The sequence below is a fragment of the Agelaius phoeniceus genome, chromosome 1, assembly GCF_051311805.1.
Source record: "Agelaius phoeniceus isolate bAgePho1 chromosome 1, bAgePho1.hap1, whole genome shotgun sequence".
Classification (NCBI taxonomy): domain Eukaryota; kingdom Metazoa; phylum Chordata; class Aves; order Passeriformes; family Icteridae; genus Agelaius; species Agelaius phoeniceus.
The window spans coordinates 39212186-39231946 of record NC_135265.1 but is presented as its reverse complement, the minus strand read 5'-3'; the positions used below and the strand labels follow the sequence as shown (position 1 = coordinate 39231946).

Below are 19761 nucleotides of genomic sequence, written 5' to 3'. Positions count from 1 at the left end.
CCGTTTTCAGAGCTGTTTGTGGCTCTTCAAGCTCCGTTACTGATTTACTGCAGCCCTACAGAGCAGCAAAGGCTGCGTTTGGAAGGGGAAGGAGTTTTCATGTGCAGGAGGATCGCTTGTTTCCCCATGGGTCAGCCTGAGGAGCAGTGAACAGCAGGCTGGTAAGGGATATCTCCCTCCAAAGCCTCCAGCCCCTCTCTGACTGCCCCAAAGAGGGAAATGTGCTCTACCACCGGAGGCATGAGCTGAGCTGGCTGTACCAATGGAGTGAGGAGGGCCACATTGTTTAGGTGCTGGGAGGAATGCAAGGCGCAGGTGGACTTACCGGGGTTACAGTCTGTGAGGAGGGAGCAGATGGAGAGGAGAACTTTAGAAATGGTTAACGCTGGACTCCAGTTGTCTTTTAAAATGTCCAGGCAGATGACGCCTTGGCTGTTAATGTTGCAGTGGTAGATCCTTGTCCGGAAGGTTACCTGCAAGAGAGGGGTGTGAGGGGTGCGCCGGGGTGCCACAGGCTGTGGGGAGGGACGGGGCAGCAGCCCCGAGCGAGGCAGCGCCGGGCCCGGGCCGAGCCACGCCGGGCTCCCCGCGCCGCCGCCGCCCTCTCGCGGCAGAAACAAGAAAGAGCCGCGTTTAGAACAGGAATGAGCAACAGTCTCAGGAGCCGGCTTCCACGGTCAACGCAAAACCCAGGTCGCGGTGGGTTTAATTTCTTTTTCCCACTTTTTTTTTTTTAATTAATTTTTGTCTTTTTGTTCCCAGTGACAAAAAGGCCCAGGGCCTTAACACCAGCAGTTTTCTCCTTCTGGACTCCCAAGGATTTGTAAAATCCTCCAGACAGGCCAAGGCACTTGGAATTACAACTTCCATCACTTCTAAGAGGCTCAGCAACAGGAGAAGTTAGTTAGATTTACTTATTTTCAGGATGTGACTAAGCTAGGCAGCTTGCCACAGAAGCTATCCAAAAGGGAAACACAAGCACCAGGAGCCGTGCTCAGAACACCATGGGACCTGCAGAGAGACCTTGCCCTGACTCACTGAGTGAACAGCGACAACAAATTTGGTGCAATTTACACGGATTAGGATTATGAGCATGAATAATTAGGATTAGGAATATGAGCTGGTGGGTTCATGTCCTAAATCTTCAAAATTTGTCAGCTATCCACACTTAGAAATATTATTGTCTGTTTAGAGGTCACAGGAATATTTGCAAAACACACTTGGTACGTGTGTGGTATGACAAGAACACACCAGTGCTTTCTCTTGAGATGGGACCAGCCCACACATAAAACTTGCCAGTCAATCCTCATTTTTTCTGCTGCCTTTCTGATGCAAAAAAATTGCCTGTGACCCTCACTCTCACAGGCCTGGGGAGCAGGCACAGGGTGGGGTGACAGCTACAGAAGCCTGGTGACTGGCATGTACCCGTGCACTGAATCCATGCAGTGTTTCCAAGAATGCTCCCAATGCACAGAGCACATGGGCTATTTTTGGACTTGCAAAAGCGGTTACTTGTCACACAGGAGACACCCACACTGCATGCTTGGGGAGATTTTACGCTTTACTTCTTGTGAGCTGCTTGGATTTTGGATTAAAACAGGAAGCAAACAAAGGAAACCCCAAATCCCTGCACGTTTGCACATTATGGGGGAAACAGCAAAACGACTGCAAGAGAGCAGAGATGTGTTACCCTCCCACACCTTCTGCAAAAAGCTGCCACTCCAAAACCAAGAACTCTAGATGCTTTCTACCTAGGGAGCCTTGGAGGTATAGCAGACAAGAAGCCTAAATGACCTTTGTTTCCCAGATCATCTAATCTTCGGAGGAAAGGCAGCAATTACTCCCTGCAGTCATGTGGAAGTCCACGTGCACCAGCCTGAGCAGAGGGCGGATCTGCCTGTGCCCGACCTGTCCCAGCCCACACTGCTCAGGGCAAACACCTTTGTGGCATTGGCAGTTGCTGGCAATGGCTCTGCCTCGGGTTCCTGAGCTGCCCTCAGCCCAGCCCTACTGCTTGCTCGGTATTTCTGTGTTTGACCTGCACCTTTGGGCTCCTTCCAAGAAGGTTTCTAACTGTAAGTGACATAACCATTTTGACAGTTTGAACACTTCCAGAAGGGGACGCATGGAGTATTTCCAAGCTAATACAATAAGAACCAAATTAACATAGGTCTAATTTGTAAAGACAGAAAGTTGTTAATCGTGATTCTCAGCACAAAAGCTAAATACTCTGTAGACAGTCTCTCAGTCCAGTTGACTAATAACTGATAACAAAGCATGAATGCTGTTGTGTTAAAGAGTAAGATTTATTTTTAAGTTATTTTTCATAAAGGAGGGAAAAGTGAAAATGAAAGAAGACTCCCATATACTTGCAGAACAGCCTGGTCCTTAACACACCTCAAGATACAATCCTTAAGGGATATATGTATGGCACTGAAAGCAGTTTTCTCCAGTTAGAAGAACTCTACCAAGCACTGTGGAAAAAAATCTAAGTTTGTTTTCACTTTAGCAGCAACTCAGAAATAGGATGGTGTTAGACATGCATAGTCCAGCTGTTTGCCATTTATGATTTTAGCTGATGGCACAAAAGCCAGCAGTGCAGGGAAAGCAAATGGAACTGGAAGAGGGAGAAACTGGAGGCTCGCTTGAAAGCAAACAAAAATATTTAAAGTAAATGCTCATTACACCCTTAAGAGGAAAAAAAACCCTCACATCAACCTAGTACATTCAGATCAAAATCAAAAGAAACTGAGTTACTTGGAAGGTAGTGAAGAGAACAGCATGTGGAATAGCAGAAAAATATAGTGTAACTGAACAATCCTTTGGAAATGTCCCACCTGAGATTACATTAATGCAGTAACTACATGGAGTTAAGCACAGCTTTTGAAAAGACATAAAAGAAGCTAATCTCAACCTTACCCTGAAGTGATAGCAGAGGTTAATTTACACAAGCAACAGAATAGGAGTGGGTGGAAGGAAGTGGTTAGAGGTTATTAATACAAATGATCAAAGCACACAGCCCAGGTCAACACAAGCTACTGTTTTCACCTCAGTAAATGAAATCAAACCCAACTATAATGTAACTCTTGGGAAAATGTTCATTGTAATAGTACTAATACTGAACTCTTAAAGTCTAATTATACTTGTTTGCTGGATTCTCCTAAATACAGACACACCCAGCACGTGCCTGACTCATTTGCTATCTGAAACATAGGCAAAACCAGAATATAACACAAAATGAGAAAACTTAAAAAGCAGAGAACAGATTAACATTTTCAAGGTGCTGTGTAGAATGCTCAATTAAAAGCAAAAGAACTCCATTATAGATATTTAGGACATGAAAGAGAGTATCTGTCCCTGTATCAGATTTCTCCCACTGAAGTTCCTTGTACCGTGCAATGCATTTCCAAGTCAAATTTTAAGATCTTTCATTTCTCCAACCTCAAGCACAGTAGTGCAGCCCCTCTTAATATCCTCACAGGAATTTAAATACCACTTCTAGCACAGTTTTTGGCTCTCCTTCAGGAACATCCTCTCCAAAAACATTCAGTCCAACATACTGAATCAAGCCCTCAGCTGGAGCTAGACCCAATCCTCAAAGGCTACACCTGTATATCCTTCATCACACATCTCTAAGATGCTCATCAACCACACTGCATTTGTCAGTGTTTATGCCTCAACACCTTCTCTCACACATATTCCTGAGGGCTTGGAAGCTTGCCAGGATGACCATTTTCACCTAATTTTATTTAAGAAAGTAAATTCTTTAATGGCATTTTAGTTTCAGGTTATGAAATGTGTTCAAGGACAGGCACTTCACCACTGGCAGCCCACCATGGCAGGAACTGTCCTCACAGGAGTTACCAAAGACTCACAGAAGTTTTCTTCCACTGGTCTTACAGGACTTACCAAGGAAGATTCAAGGGTTGCAAGTCCTTTTTCCTTACAGAGCTTCATCTTTTCAGAGATCAAGGCTTTTAAAATGACATTCTACTCTATTTTAACATGACTCTACTGTTCTGTGAGTGCTTGTCATCGAAGTGATATACACTGGGTTTTGTTTCAATTAGCTGTTTCTTTATTTCTTGCCCTAAAAGGCACTTACAGAAGGCTACTGTAATTATATTAGCCTACCACTTAAACATGATCCACAGACAGTATTTACTCTCTACTTCAAGTAGTTGGACAGTCTGAAATCAACAAAATAGCAGGAATAAAGCAGGAGCGATATGATAATCATATTTTCCACATTACCACTGATTAACACTAGTGTAGATTTTAATACAGGAGAAGCTTTGGTTCTCAAAGGATGGTTCTTCATTTCAACCTGAAGTGTCCAAGTAGAAAAAGTGTGTTCTATTATAGCACCACCATGCTTTCTCCTATATATCATCTCAATGAGACTAAAGTTACACATATTTTACTTCCATGCCTACATGTGGTTTGTAAACTGACTTGGACTTTGCTAGATAAAAAACTCCATTTAAATGAAACTGCTCCAATACAGTGAATCACCACTAAACTCATCTTTTAAGGCCTCAGCAAGTGGTACCTATCTGTTTGGTGCTTTAATCCCACCCTTCTTTTCATCTGGGTGAGGGTTTAGATGCAAAGATAAAGTGATCTCAGTCAGAAGCACTGAGCAGAAAGCAGGGCTGAGCTGGAATGACATAACTGCTAATTTGGTTCTGCATGGGGGAATTTGGCACACAGGGCTGTCTCAGTAGCTCTGGCACTTACAGCATGGTCTTGCAAGGCATGCTACTTGACCTCAAAGCAGCATGGTGGGAACACATCTGAGAGCAAGGGCTGCAACTCTGGCTGGGCCATTTGCACCATCTACCCTGCCTGTGGCAGATCCTTCCACCCAGATGGAGCTGCTGAAGGGAGAGGCTGCAGAGTGGATCTCAGACTGCAGTGTAGAGACCTTTCTCCTGGGCAGGACAGCCAGCAGGCCTGCCTGTAGAAGGTGCTGCCCAGGTGGAAAACCTCCTGCAGCAGCTGGCTGAGCTGTAGGAGGCAGTGAGAAGCATGTGTGGCATCAGGGCTGCTGAGGAGGAGTTAGACAGCTGGTTCCAAACTGCACTGGACCCACATCCTATGGCCAAAGAGCCAGAAACTCCCACCAGCACACAGGGAATGGAGGGGGGCCAATAATGCAGAAGAATGGAAGCTTGCATGGCAAGGACCTGCAGGAAGAGACTTCCCCCCAAAGACTGAGGTGTCCCCACAGAACCACTTTGCTGCTCTGAGATTGGAAACACTCATCCTATCAGAAAAGGCACTAAAGGCAAATAAGGCAGTCCTGGGAGGGACAAGAAAGGACTCTGGAGCATGGATAGTTTTTTCATCAATCCTCCTGGTCCAAGGGAAAGGGTTCAAAAGGGCTAGTCAAATCTAGCAAACCAACAAATGGTTATGGGACTGGTTCCACAGCTGAGGACTGGCTACTTAGACCATGGAACTTGCTTGGGAAAGCTGGTCTGCTGGGCACTGATGGGATCCATCTGTCAGAGAAGGGGAAGGAGCCTGCATGGATGAACAAGGAGCTCCTGGACAAATTCAAACACACAAAGGAACTGTACAGAAAGTGGAAGCAAAGACAGGCAGCCTAGAAGGAACAGAGAGAGGTGGGCCTGTGAACTCATGAAGTTCAATGAGCCCATGTGCAAGGTCCTTGTACCTGTCTGGCAATCACAAGCACTTGTGAGACCCCACCTGAAGTGTGGCATCCAGCTCTGGGGCCCCAACACGAGAAGGAAATGGACCTGTTGGAGTGAGTCCAGAAGAGGGCCATCAAGACAATCAAAAGTTTGGAGCACCTCTCCTATGAAGAGGTTGAGAGAGTTGGGCTTGTTCAGCCTGGAGAAGAGAAGGTTTTAGAGAGACTGTAGAGAAGCCTTCCAATACCTAAAGTGGCCCACAGGAGAGTGGAGAGGGACTCTCTACAAGGGCATGGACAAGGAGTCATGGTCTTAAAATGAAAAAGGGTTAATTTAGATGAGATATTAGGAGGAAATCCCTTATTGTGAGAATGGTGAGGCACTAAAATAGGTTGCTCAGGAAAGTTGTGGCTGCTCTATCCCTGGAAATGTTCAAGGCCATGTTGGATAGAGCTTTCAGCAACATGGTCTAGTGGAAGGTGTATCTTCCCACAGTAAGGAGGTTGGAACTAGATGATCTTTAAGGCTGCTTCCAACCCAAACCATTCCAAGATTCTATGATAAGTCTGAACAAGCCTGGGCTGATAAATGCTTCTGACCTGTAGCATAGAATGCAAAGGTGTAACAAAGCACACATGGAAAAGCAAAAGATCCCTCTTTAAATGCTTACTGGGCTCACAACATAGTAAATTGCATACAGTTGGTTGGACAACAAATTATTTAGCAAATTAAAAAAAAAAAAAAAACCAAACTAAAAACAAACAAACAAACAAACAAACTACTCGAAAGTGAATTAAATTCTGACATGAGAACCATCTGAGAATGTCAGAGAATCTCCAAAAAGAGATGGACAGATGTCAGCAGAAAAGCACTAGAGATGTCCCAAGGCAGAACATGCTGTTTGTGAAGTGGAGCCCTATCTTAGAGGTAAAATTTAAGGATCTTCTACCAGAAGTAAAGCAAGAATAGGCAAATAATTTCCTTAATTTGGTAAGCTTGTATTAATTTGCCTTGTGTAAGTAATTAGTATTGCTCTGTTGAGATGGATGATGGCCCGAAGAAGTCCTTTCTGGTGCAGACTAGACCAAAGTCTGAAAGATGGTGCAGTCACTGGCATTTATCTCATCAAACAACTTTTAAGTAGAAAGTTTAACATGCACATAAATGCTTTCAGATACAAGACAAACACCAAGTGTATGCACAAGCACCTCTTGTAACCCAACACTTTTCCTGTGGTCACGTATTGGAATCACTGGATAACGTTCACTTGCACTGGTATTTGCCTTAGAGCACTGGAACACAACAACACTGGAATGTAAGAGCTTCACAAATATAACACACCTACAGAAAGTTTATTACTGTACAAATAGGTGAACAATATGAGTGTACAACAAAACTGGAAAATTAAATACTAGTTTGGTGGCCAAAACACATGTAACTTATGCTTACAGAACCTAACTTGTTTGAGAAATAAGTACTTGTAGCATTTCTCCTCTTCTCAAGTTTATTTACTTTTCAGTTTCTCAGTCCTGTCCTAATGCTTGCACTAAATGCTTAGGACTTCTTATAAACAGAAGCAGGAAGAAAGAAGTCAAGCTCTAGGATAATTATCAAGAGGACTGGAAAAGTTGTTAACATTAGCTAATACAAACTCCTGCAATGTCTAAAATTAGCTTAAGTTTGTTCTTAAGAAGAGTGGATTTCAAATGGGCTGTGTTCCATTACCACTGCATGCTATTCATGTTTAAGATGTTAGCTACAGGTCTCTTACCTTTGGAGGCTTGAAGGGATATTCTGGGGTAAATGTGATGTCAAGGAAGAAAACACCTCCCTCATAGACTGAACCTGGAGGTCCTAGAATGGTTGATCTCCATTCATAGATGTTATCACCTTTGGGGCCAGCACTAAGAGATAAAAAACAAAATAATTTAGAAATACTATCACAGCTCAAATAAATATGACTTCTTACATTCTTCAAGTATGATATGGAAAATATTTCAGTGTTACTCTTCATATACCATCTGAAGTAGAGACAGGGATTAAAAGAAGATTGAATGCTTTCAAACACTCAGAGATCTTACCTGAAATTATCAGTGTTCCAGACTGTTTAGCAAAGCTGAGAAACTAGAGGTGGGGTATGGTTTCCATTTTCTCTCTCTTGATAGTTACAAGAGCAGCATTGCCCAGAACTACTCCTAAACATACTACACTATCAATACAATAAAAGAGCTAAGTTTCAAAGAACAATTTCCTACTGTATTTCAGAAATGGCTCTTCCATCTCAGTCTTAATAAAACTGTACCACGTTAAAGACCTTACGAAACAAATTAAGGATTTATGTTCATTTTATGAATCTTGTGTGTTCTTTAAAATTAAAATATATCCTGCATTATTGTTAAACAAAGGCTCATAGTATAATTGAAGGAAGCCAAATTAATTATGATGCTCTGCAATGTTAAAATTTTCTACACTTTTATAATTTTACTGCACATGATCTTATCCTGTTGATATTGCTTGCACTGTGGAACTGTGTTTTTTAGGGGGAATTAAAATCACTGTGCCAAATTAAAAAAGCACTTTCTCAAATTAGCTCTGCTTATTTGAGATTCTGCCTAACCTGCCAGCGTGTCACTATAAGCAGTACAAACTAAAGGTATTGCAGAGATCAAATGCCTGCTTGGTAAAATTAGTTTTACTGATATCCTCAGACACTTGTTCTCAGTAGTGTGCCATATGTCACTGAGTATTTCTAAGTACAGCTCAACCTATAAAGCCATTAATGGTGTAGGACTCCTTTGCTGGCTCTTCCCTTTTGTACTGCAATGGTAGCATTTTGTTTGTAAGATGCCAGAGCTGGAAAAGCATTTGCATAACGGGAGGTGCTGACACAGCTTTTTCCATCATGGAAAAAGCTTTTTCTGAAACCATGGTTTCAGAAATCTCTTCTCCCCTTGTTCTGAAGGGGATGGATCTTAATGTTCCTAATACAATGAAAACTAGCCTTGCTCTTCTTTCTTCCTTCTTTTAACAAGGCTCCTCTAAGACAGAAGGTAAAAACCAGGCTCTTTTCATATTATAATAATCACAGAGCAGTATTACTGCTGTGAGACGGAAGGCAATACAATAAATTCGGTATACACATGACAATGTGCATTTGATTAACATGCAGGAAACCAGAGTAATCACTAAGTGTTAATAACGATGTTACAAACAGAAATACAATTGCAAGAACATAAATTGTCAACAGTGATCAGAGACATTTTTTTCCCCTGCTCTTCCCAGTACTGGTGAACATCTTCTTGACAGCAGGGGAATCAGGAGAGAGAAAGGGAATTAACTCTGTTATCAAACCTAACATTTTTTTTCCAGATTAACCTAATAATACAATTTCACAATATGTTGGTGCTAGATAATTCAACAGTGGTGAAGTTATGACTAAAAGCATGCTTCTAGGGAAAGGAAAGCAGTAGACAGATTCTCTGCAAATGATGCACCAGCCACAAGGGAAAGATTTTTCTCTCCAAAACACAAAACCCCGCACAGCTCAAGATCGGTATTAAATTAAAGTAAAAGCCATTCCATCCTGAACACTCCTGGCATCCCACTCCACCTTTATGACTTGTCCCTGTCCTATGCAGGTCCATATATTTGGGCACTCAGTACTCTCCAGCTACCACTTGTGCATTAGACTGGAAAAGTGTTGTATTTCGAGGGAAGCTCTGGCTCTGGAAAGACACCAACTTAACTGTGCAAACTTACTGAAAAGGACTCTCTGGGGCACCCTTAGCCACCGCTCCAAGGAATCACCTCTTTATGTACCTATTAGCAACCTACTGACACACTGTCATTACTGCAAGTTGCGCCGGCAATCATCCTCTCCTCCCCTCCCTCCCCTAAAGGTGGAGCTACCGAACGGGAACAGGTACTTGAACTTCGTTAGCACCGATTTACTGCTGGAATTTATATCGCCAGAACTGCCAACGGAGAGCACTTCAGCACTCAGGAAATGTGATGTGCCATTAGCACTGAATACACCCCTCTGAGCCAATGAGAAATATTTCTACATTTTGCATTTTATTTCCAGCTTCAGCCCAAGGGACCGTCAATAAAAAACTCCCACAGACTTAAAAAATATATTATCATTAGTAATAGTCTTAGAAATCTCTTGTATCCTAATAGGTTTCCAATTAGAGCTATCACTGCACACAAGTAATATACTGCCATATTAAGAGTGCAACATCTTTGTAAGACATCAGTAGGCTTTAACAATTATGTGCTAAGCTTTCCTTTTAAGCTTTTCATAATTCAATTAACAGCGTAAAATAGCTGTGCATGTCCAACTTTTACACATTAACATTGATTTCTTAGAAAGACTGAAAGAGGATGATGCAGGTCAGCTTCAAGTATGATACTGCTTAGATTTAACTTAGGATTAGTAATATCAAACAGCTCATGAAGACCTAGTGAATAATAGAAAAGTGACAATACTTGACCACAGTGTAAGAACAGTGGCATTAACTATTGGTGGCGATATGGAAACTGTCAAAGGCTAAAGATTACATTCTTTGTTTAAAATCCTTGCAATTATGTGCTTCAAAAAGAAATTCACTGATGCATGGACACAGGGCTCACTGGCACAGCTGTCACCTTGCCTGATATGTGTCACCACTTGTTGAAATTAAGTGTCCAGATCTACTAATACAACACTTTAAAGCTGTCCAACATATGACCACTAGGAAGACAATTTTAACCAATTAAATAGAAATTGTTTCCACTGCAAGATGAGAGTATGTGAGCAACAACTTTCTGTATTAACTCAGCAGCCCACAACCTCTTCACTTCCAAAGAAAGAAATGAATAAAAGACCAGCAATTCAGAGTGAAAAATGACTCCGAAAGAAAACTGAAAAGATCCCAACCCATTATTATCCTATCAAGCAGCATGTGTTACACTTCAGTGCAACTGAGATCTCTCTTGGAAAAACTGTGATATATTCTGTGAAGATGCACTGCACTCACTGTAACAACTGATCCTGATTGTTACCAGTGATGCTAGCTTATCCCCCAGATTGATGTTATGACAGAAACACTCCTTGGGAAACCTCCCAGAGCCAAGGTATTGTTCAAGGAATATCTAATTTTCCAAGTCTAGAAGCAGGAAAATGCAAGGCATTACCTCCTGGTAAACCCAAGGCAGAGAAAAAGAGCACAAGTGAGACCAAGCTCAAAGTCCTGCAAGGGCCAAGTCCTAACCAGCATTGTGCTGCTTTGGAAAAACCTGATCTTGCTCTGCCTCTCTTTGCTGGCAGACGCCATTTTCTTTCCCAACTTAAAAATCCAACAGGTAAATTAGAAATGCCTGGAGCAGAGGCTGGGGAGCAGAACGATGCCTAGGCAAATTAGCTGCAGATGCCTTGCTTACTGAGCAACTGTAAACACAGAACTCTGTCTCAGAGATTCAGTGCTCATGGAGAAGACACACACACACACACACACAGACACATTTCCACAAATGGAAAAAGGTGAAATGACCGAAAGTCTGCAAAAACACCCAGCCTATAGCTTTTTTGTATTAAGCCTGCCAGATATGACCTCCACCACAGGTCTGCAATACAGGATACTACCCTGATATTTTGCACACACAAAGTCAGCTTCCTCCTCTGCCCTGGCATCCTGGGCAAATCACTCAAAATATGCCTATGCCACAAGGGAAGACAGGACTTTTTGGCATTCACCACATATAGCTAATGTATGAAAATCCCTGGGAACACAGTGATGGTACTTTCCAGGAGAATGACTCAGTAGGAGTCCATTGTTTATGTAAACATGCTAGTTCATTTAGAAGCTACCTGGTCCTTTCTAGGAGTTGACCAATGACAATGTAAGTGCTCCCTTTAGTGAAAATTCAGACTAGCAAATAGTTTAATTTCTCTTCTTTGAGATAGAGAAGACACAATAGCAGATCACTGCAGTGATAAGTCAAAATAGCTGATGCTACAGACACTAGGTTAATACCCTGATATACCAAAGCAGCACATATTCCTTTTAAAAGCTAAATAATTTAGCAGAGTAGTTTAGAAGTGCCACAGACTGCTATCCGTCAGCATGATGAGAAGAAGAGCAATTCCCTGGTATGATGAACGAAATAACACCTAATGAAAACCTGCAATATATTTCAGGTAAAATTGCAAGTAACAAACCCATGAACTCATACACCAACTACTCCATATCCCTAGGTGCTATTTTTGAGGCTATTTCGCCCTAAACATGAAGAGTCTGATGCTAGTAGCTAAGCTGTTTTGAAGTTGCACACTTGGGGAAAATAAACATAAATTCTAAAAACACTGCAGACATGACCTTTTCCAAGGGACATAGCTCAAATCAGAAAGCAAACAACATACTAATGCCTCATGGGAATTTCAAGGTGGCAGAGAATCTAATGATCTCTAAAGTAAAACTTCACATTACAAACTGACAGCAGCATATTTTTTTTTGCTGTTGCTTTGTTTTCTAGTAAGAAACAGTTAATGGCTGAACATGGAAGTGCATCTTAGTTATGGACTTACTAGGCAGCTTTAGGAAACAGCTGACTGTTAGAAGTCCCTTTTCTTTCCCCACTCCCTTTTTTTTTCCCCCTGTATTTTCTTCTCCAAAGATGTAAGCCTAGAACACATCAGAAGTTTTGGCTGCCAGGGAGGTAGCGCATTATTCTCACATGAAGTTCTGTTGCACCTTGATTTTTCTGACCCCATTCCTGACCTCAGGGTAAATACATTTTCGTTTCTCATAGCCCACTGGGTGGGGCCACCCTTGAACTTCCTCACTTATATTGTTAAGCTGAATCCAGGGGAGAGAATGGAAAAGCACCCCAGAAATACTGGATCACTGGGGGAGGCAGGTGCCACCTTTATAAAGAAGCAGGACAGCTCATCCATCTTAGCCATTGAAAACAAACACCAAATCCTCCATTCAAAGAAATTTTGCTCTACAGATCTCTAAGCAAGCTGTCTTAAAATAGGTGTGTTGAAGGACAGAGTGAAAACCCACAAAACAAAATGCAGCTAATCCTTTGGCCCAAACTTCACTTCAAAACCTTCATATTAATGCACAGTTCTAATTTTAGAAATAAATTGTCACCTTCTGCACATGCTTTAGCAACCAAAATCTATTATTATTATTATTATTATTATTTTGATTACTATAGCATTGAGACACTCCATTCATAGGCAAGCCTGCTACAATACAATCCAAAGACCTGTGTACACAATTTACAAAGGTTTTTCAATTATAAAATAAGCATTAAAACATTACACAGTTATTAGGAAGAAATCCAAATAGACAAAACAGAAGCAATTAAAAGGATACCCGGGGCCATCCATTTAATTACTATTTTTTTGGCAAAGGAGTTTAAAAGGGAGATGCCTCTCATTTTTAAGTCAAAGAATGGAAATTAAAGGAAAATAAAGGAAAAAAAATAATCACAACACAAGAAAACACTTCTGGGCAACTGTGGTAAATTAAAGGTAACTTACTGAATTACCATGTGCCTACGTGAATCAGCGGCAATTTTTGCCCACTGTCATTACACACAACCAAGCTGCTCCTCTGAGTTAACATAAAAATGATGGATTCATATCAGGTGAAATTCCTGCAGGCTCAATGAGAGGGAAAACTTTTTCTCTTGCTGTCTTTTCCCTCAATGAGAGGGAAAAGACAGCAAGAGAAAAAGCTGCAGCCAGCTTTAATTAAAACATAAGAAGGGAGCAAGGGAGGTAGAGAGGTAAGTGAGCAAAGATGGAACATAATATTGCTACAGCAACCCAAACATAAAGTTTTGAAAATAGAACTTAATTCTCCTTCTAATTCATATTCAGGAATATGGTTCTCCAGTACAAAGCTGTAAATATTATTATTTTTGTAAGTCATTGAATGTATTGTGTTTTCTGTCTTCAATTTAAAATGCAGTCACAATATTATTGCATGAGCATAAGTGCCTTAAAAATCCCACCACATTTCCAACAGAGTTAGAGATAATATCATTCTTCTCTGCATTTCATACACAAAATTTCTGTTTTAACATCTGGGAAAGCTTTTCCCTTAAGTATCAGCCTAATGTAAAATTAGGAAGGTTTGAACAATTGCACAAAGCTTAAGCTGGAGGATAAATGGTGCAGTGAATTACTTTCTTACTAGGTTAAAAAAGGAACTAAATAACTAAATAGCTCTGATAATGGAGCTGATAAGGTGTAATGCAAGGATTTATGGGACTTCAAGGAAAACTGATCACGGGGATTTCTTTGTGGGAATATAAAAAAAAAAAGATTACATTTCCAATTTATATAAAAAATACTTGGCAATAAGATCACACAACAACCAAGAGTTACCACAGCCAAGATCTCATTATTTTTCTATTACAATAGGAACAGAAATGCCATGGGGTACTTGCAAGTTTAGGGCTTTTACCTGAAATATTTCAGTCTCTGAAAAAGATTACTGAGAAGTTACTACTAAGCTACCTGGTGAAAAGGCCAACTCTCTTACACAATTGCACTGCAGAGTCTGATTTTTAAACCAGGCTCCAAAGATTTAAAATAAAATCTCAGTTTTGACCTCAGGGAGGTCAGGAAGAGACTTGGGATATTCTCAGGAGTGTGCTGCAGCTCTATTTAGTTTAACAATAATCACTCCAATTTAGGAGCAAGTCCTTATAAAAAGGTTCAAGAGAAATTAATCCATTTAACATAGGTTCCAAAATTGAAAGCAAATCCAGCCTGCTCAGTTCTCAAGGGTTTCAGTTTTTCTTTCCAGTGGCTTCTTTGTAGCCTTCTCTACTGCAAAGTACTGGAAGTTTGTCCCACTACATATATGTAGGAACATTTTCAGTGTCAAACATGACTGCAGAAAGGCTGTTTCTGTAAGTCTGAGACTTTAGTATGTACAGTACAGAAATACAGAAAATGCCAGACTAAGTAATGAATGAAATTATTTTCACTATATGCAAATCTTTTTCTTTTCTCCTCATATATTTAGTCTGAGGCTGTGAACAAAAATTAAATAAATTAAAATGTCCCAGCTTATATGTGACCTTACACATCCATACACATTAAATAATACTTGGTATAAGAAACAATGAAACAAATTGGGAAAGAGTAACACAGAATCTGACCCACCTAACAATAAGAAATTTCTCATTTAAAATGACAAGAAATGTGATGGTAGAATCTGAGGTCTGCCAACATAACCTCATGTTATTTTTAAATCAGTTTCCTTCCTGCCATTTGTCTGTTGACTATCAACTACCAACATGGAAACAGAATTTATTACACATCATCAGACCTCATTTCCAAATTATTTATGTATTTATAGCACAGATATGTAATTTACAGTTAGTAAGCAAAACCAGGCAGTTTCACAAATGCACTATTTCTTCAACTACACCTATTTTTAGGGGGCGTCTTCATATTCCAACAGGTTTTTGGAAATTGGTGTAGAAATATAACTAGTGAACCTATTTATTTCTGCAACTTTAATGGCTGCATGAAGCAAGCATACCCTAAACTGGTTGCCTAGAATCAAATTGACAGACCTATAATTAAAGACAAATAAAAGACAATCAATATTACTGATAAATATGAAAGTTCTTGTCTCACTAATCTCAAATGTGGTATATTCCTGAAAAGAAAGCAAATCTACTTCCTCCTGGCATCTACTGGGATATAGTAGGTTCTTCATACATGGAAAGGAAACTACCCTCTCTGACAGCTAAACAGTTCAATACTATCCCCTTCCCCTCCATAAGCTCTAGAGGTGCTACACTGAGTGATAACAGGGCTCTTTCCTAAATACTGTGCTTTATCCATTAAGGAAAAGAGAAGTTTACTACAATTAACCTGCCATTCCAGAATCAAGCTGGGACCTACATCTGTGTTTCTGTCTATCATGTCCATCTCCTGTGCTATTCTCACCAGTGTGAGAATATGGAAGGTGATCTCACTAAGCAGATAAAACTCCCCAGTACATCATAAACATTTAGGAGCCCTGTACTACATCAACTGTAAAAGTAACAAATTTGAACCCACATGATCTGGACACTTCTGTCTCTTCACAAGTTGCTTGCCCTGTCAAGGAAAAAAAAAAAGAGAATCCCCCCTATTACATAAGCCTACCTATCCAGCACCAAGCTAACAGAGTGGACTGTTTATTTTGGACTTTATCATCCATTTGCCCTATTGATTTAATTATAATTCTGTAGATCAAGAAATATATATCTTAAACAAATTAAATTGAAAGGGCAATGTCAGCTACAAACCAACTTGAAAAAAACAGCCCCAGAAAGTTAAAGATGCTATGTAACAACTGGCAAGATACCTCTGCTGTGCTGAAAATTGAAAGCAAACAAGACTCCTGAGCTTCTTCACACTAATAAAGACAAGATTCTTGAGGCTTCACCCAACTGCCTCCTTCATTTTCTTACATCCATGGGGAGGAAAAGGGCTACTTGAAAGAGAGGAGCCAATACCTTTCCAGACTAGAGATACACTACCATCTCTCTTGCAGTGAATGGAGGAATTCTGCTTAAAGTCTGTACTAGGAACAGATGAAATAGTATTTTAAGATTACTAGTTTATATGCAACTTCTAAGTTTTCAAGAGAACATAACCTAAGGGAAAAAAACCTGCTCCTGTACCACATGCTCCTAAACTGTCCCATCATCATCTACCTACCTACCAACCTATTCAACCTAAAAAACATGTTACAAATTAGAAGAATCCATCAGCCAATCAACAAAGAGTCCCCTTTCCACCAGATGTATGATAAGTAGAGTCAACATCACTTAACCAGAGAAACAGGCCATCCCATTATCTTGGCTTCACATCTTTATATTGCTTCCCATCAGCATACCAAGGCTGATACTGATAACATTATGTTGAGGAACAAAATACAGTATGTCTTGAAGGACATATCTTAAAGATACATAAAAGTTAGAAAGAAAAAAGAGTCTAATCTTGATGTCTTCCTCTTCTCCTTTGCCTACATTAAACCTCCTTTCCTTGCCACTCACGAAATAAATCAAGATCACTGCATTTGAAAGAACCTATTTCACTGTGGATGCTAACAGCAAAAATACACAAAACAGCCAATAACAGCTCAAAATTTGGTTACTCTTCTCAAAACAACAAAATATTCTCAATTATGCTGTACTACCCAGAGAGAAATTTTTTCCTGGTTTTTACAGTTCTAAACTATCAAAATTACCTGGCAGAAAAGTAAAGTAATTTGAAAACACTGTCTTTGAGTTTTGAAACTCTGGCATGCACAGACTAGAAACAGAAATCTAAGAAGAGAGTTTGCTTGAAGTAAAACAAGATTACCTACACTGTAATACAGCACAGCTGCCAGCCAACTACATAGCAGCCACTAAAAATTGTTTATATACCACTGCAAGTTGTTCCCATTAATAACATGAGCCAGTCACAATAGCTAGCCAACATTCAGTGTAGTAGATACAAATATTTTGAAGCTGGTTAGAGAGAAAAAACTTCAAAAAAACCTCCAAAAACATATAGAGAGATTTAATAAGAAAACCAGAACTTTGATTTTTCTACAGCAGATTCACATGCATAAAGGACAGCCAAAACAGGTGGCAGTACCTTTCCAAATTTTGGTTTTTTTTTTTTTTTGTTTTCAAAGTATTAGGAATATTAAATTTAATCCTCATTAGGAGCCACAAGAGGACTAAGCAGTGCTCTTAAATGACGTATCCAGTTTTGTGGCCAACTTGCATGCCTTAACTTGAAGAACAAATATAGACCTTCACAAATGATCTTTTTTTCTTCAGAACCCTATTTGGCAATCGATATTAAGCAACTTCGCCATGCGTTGCAAAAAAATTCATAGATGAATTTGGAACTTCCCAATAGCTTTACCTCATGACCCTTTTATTTGGAAATGTCCAAATGTCCCAAATATAAGGAAACATTAATGACAATGAAGCAATGAAGTGACAAGCAATAATAGTTTCAAATTAGGGCATTATGTCACTTACACATTTTATGAAAAACATGTTACATTCACACAAGCCAACACTTGGTGTCTTCTCCTCCCTGATTTCCACCAAAGAGAGATGACCTAGCAACAATTTAATAAGCTGAAAGACAACTCCCATGTGTGGCAGTTAAATTCTGCTGACAGAGAACAACAGCAGGCAGGGAGCAGGGAATTGCTAGGGAGCACAAGAAATTCAGGCATCCTCCTCAACATCACTCCTGGTCCCACATGGCTTAGGAATTTACTTCTTGAGCTGATCATTGATATCCTTATTTTAAACTAAATTTAAACTTTTTGGTGCCATGAAGAAAAAAAAAAAAACATGCTAAATTCATTCTTATATTATCTGAAATCAATCATGTTAAATAATACTTCATGTATGTTGCTATGGAGGCTTTTCTAGTCATTAAAAAAGGAAGACATTTTCCCCACAAACTTCTGGTGCAATCCAAGAAATACACAAAAAAGGGTCTAAAATACACATTTCTTCATTAGATGGTGGTAAAATTGAATTGGTAATAGTTCTAGCAAGAGGTTTTCTATTGTACAGGCAGAAGGAGGAGAGCATGCCTCACAGAAACATGCAAGTGTCTTAGAGGCAGAGAACAGCGTACATTTTCTAACCTTTTAACCTCAGTATTGTTGCAAGTTACACTTTGAAGCAAGAGTGACAAGATTAGGCGTATGTTTTGAGAGCTGAGCCTTGCTTTTGTTATGCTATAACCATTTCCATAATGCCAAGGAAACTGCAGAACTGACACAGAGATAGATGAGCAGTTTGCACCTAATATTACACTATTAAGTTTCTGAACACTAACTGAACACGTTGCTTCTAATTAGGCACAAATATGAAAACAGCATAATAGCACACAGTGGTATGGCAAAACACCTGGAAGAACTGCCAGCCTTAATACCCATGCTTGATGCAATTTTCCATACATAACAGCATAAGAGAAATAAATTTCCCACTAGCTACAAATTGCAGGGTTTTCAGGTATGAAGGTAGGGAAAATCTCTCTAAGCACAAAGAAAAGTGATTTGTTTCCAGTCACCCCAGATGCATTCATTTTGATTTTTCTTACTGAAAGGCATTTCAAGTATTTCTTGTAGTGAAATAAAGATGTTCAAACAGCAATACATTTACAATGTAAATATATTTACACTATTTACACTATGTTGGAAAATTTCTCATCCAGTCTAGATAACCCCACCTGAACTTTCAAGATAAAATAATAAGGAGGTATTTCTTCATTTAACTTTCTATGTCAAGACTTCAGTTCAGAAAGGCCTGTAAATAAAACTCAGAGTACACACAAAGAGCCTTCTTAACAAATTAGTGAGAATAGACAATTTCCAAAGGCAGCTGACATTCCCATCATTAAAAGTGACTTATCCTATTTTTCTAAAAAAATACGTTGGCTTTTTAATCAAATGTAGCTACAGGTTATGATGAGCCAAGTTTTTTCCAATTAAGGTAAAATAGCTGAAAATAACTCTCTTCTGCTGAGTTTGTAAGCGTCAGAAGAGTGGAACACATCACTCACAAAAAAATCATCCCCATGACAGTATCATTAACAGATTAGCAAACTAACCAATATTAATATGATTTTTTAATTCAATCTATATAAATATACACAAAACTCATGCAACTTTCTAACCATGAGTTAATGATACTACAAACTTGAAATCTGATCAGGTAAAGTCAACCTTAAATACTGAAGTGAAACACCAAAGTGAGTTCTTGTTTTGTGCTTTAAGACTCAATTCACTGAGTGACATAGTAATTTGACAAAAATATAACAGAAAATACTTTTAGAAATCACTCTTAATAATGTTTTTTTTAATATATAAACACACACATATGTATATTTAGGTGTGTGTTTCATACAACACTAATCTTTTTATAACTTGACCTACAAAGGTTTTTTTTCTAAATACATTTTTCCTCCTATAGAGCAATGTTAAAATAAAGTTCAGTTCACACATTAGTATACTGGAAATAGTATAACTCCAAAGATTTTGATAACAGGTCAAGTGCAAATTTTATCTAC

The 19761-nt window shown here is 39.5% G+C and overlaps 1 protein-coding gene across 6 annotated transcripts in view; it reads right to left on the bottom strand.

Moving 5' to 3' along the window:
* UBE2E1 (ubiquitin conjugating enzyme E2 E1) overlaps positions 1–19761 on the bottom strand; it is a 45415-nt gene that overhangs the window by 1370 nt on the left and 24284 nt on the right. For all 6 annotated transcript variants that reach the window (XM_054646996.2, XM_077176692.1, XM_054646833.2 and 3 more), the window contains 2 exons: positions 7435–7567; positions 326–473 (listed from right to left, as the gene is read on the bottom strand). In XM_054646996.2, coding sequence (XP_054502971.1) covers positions 326–473; positions 7435–7567 — 281 coding nt within the window. The remainder of the gene's footprint in view (positions 1–325; positions 474–7434; positions 7568–19761) is intronic.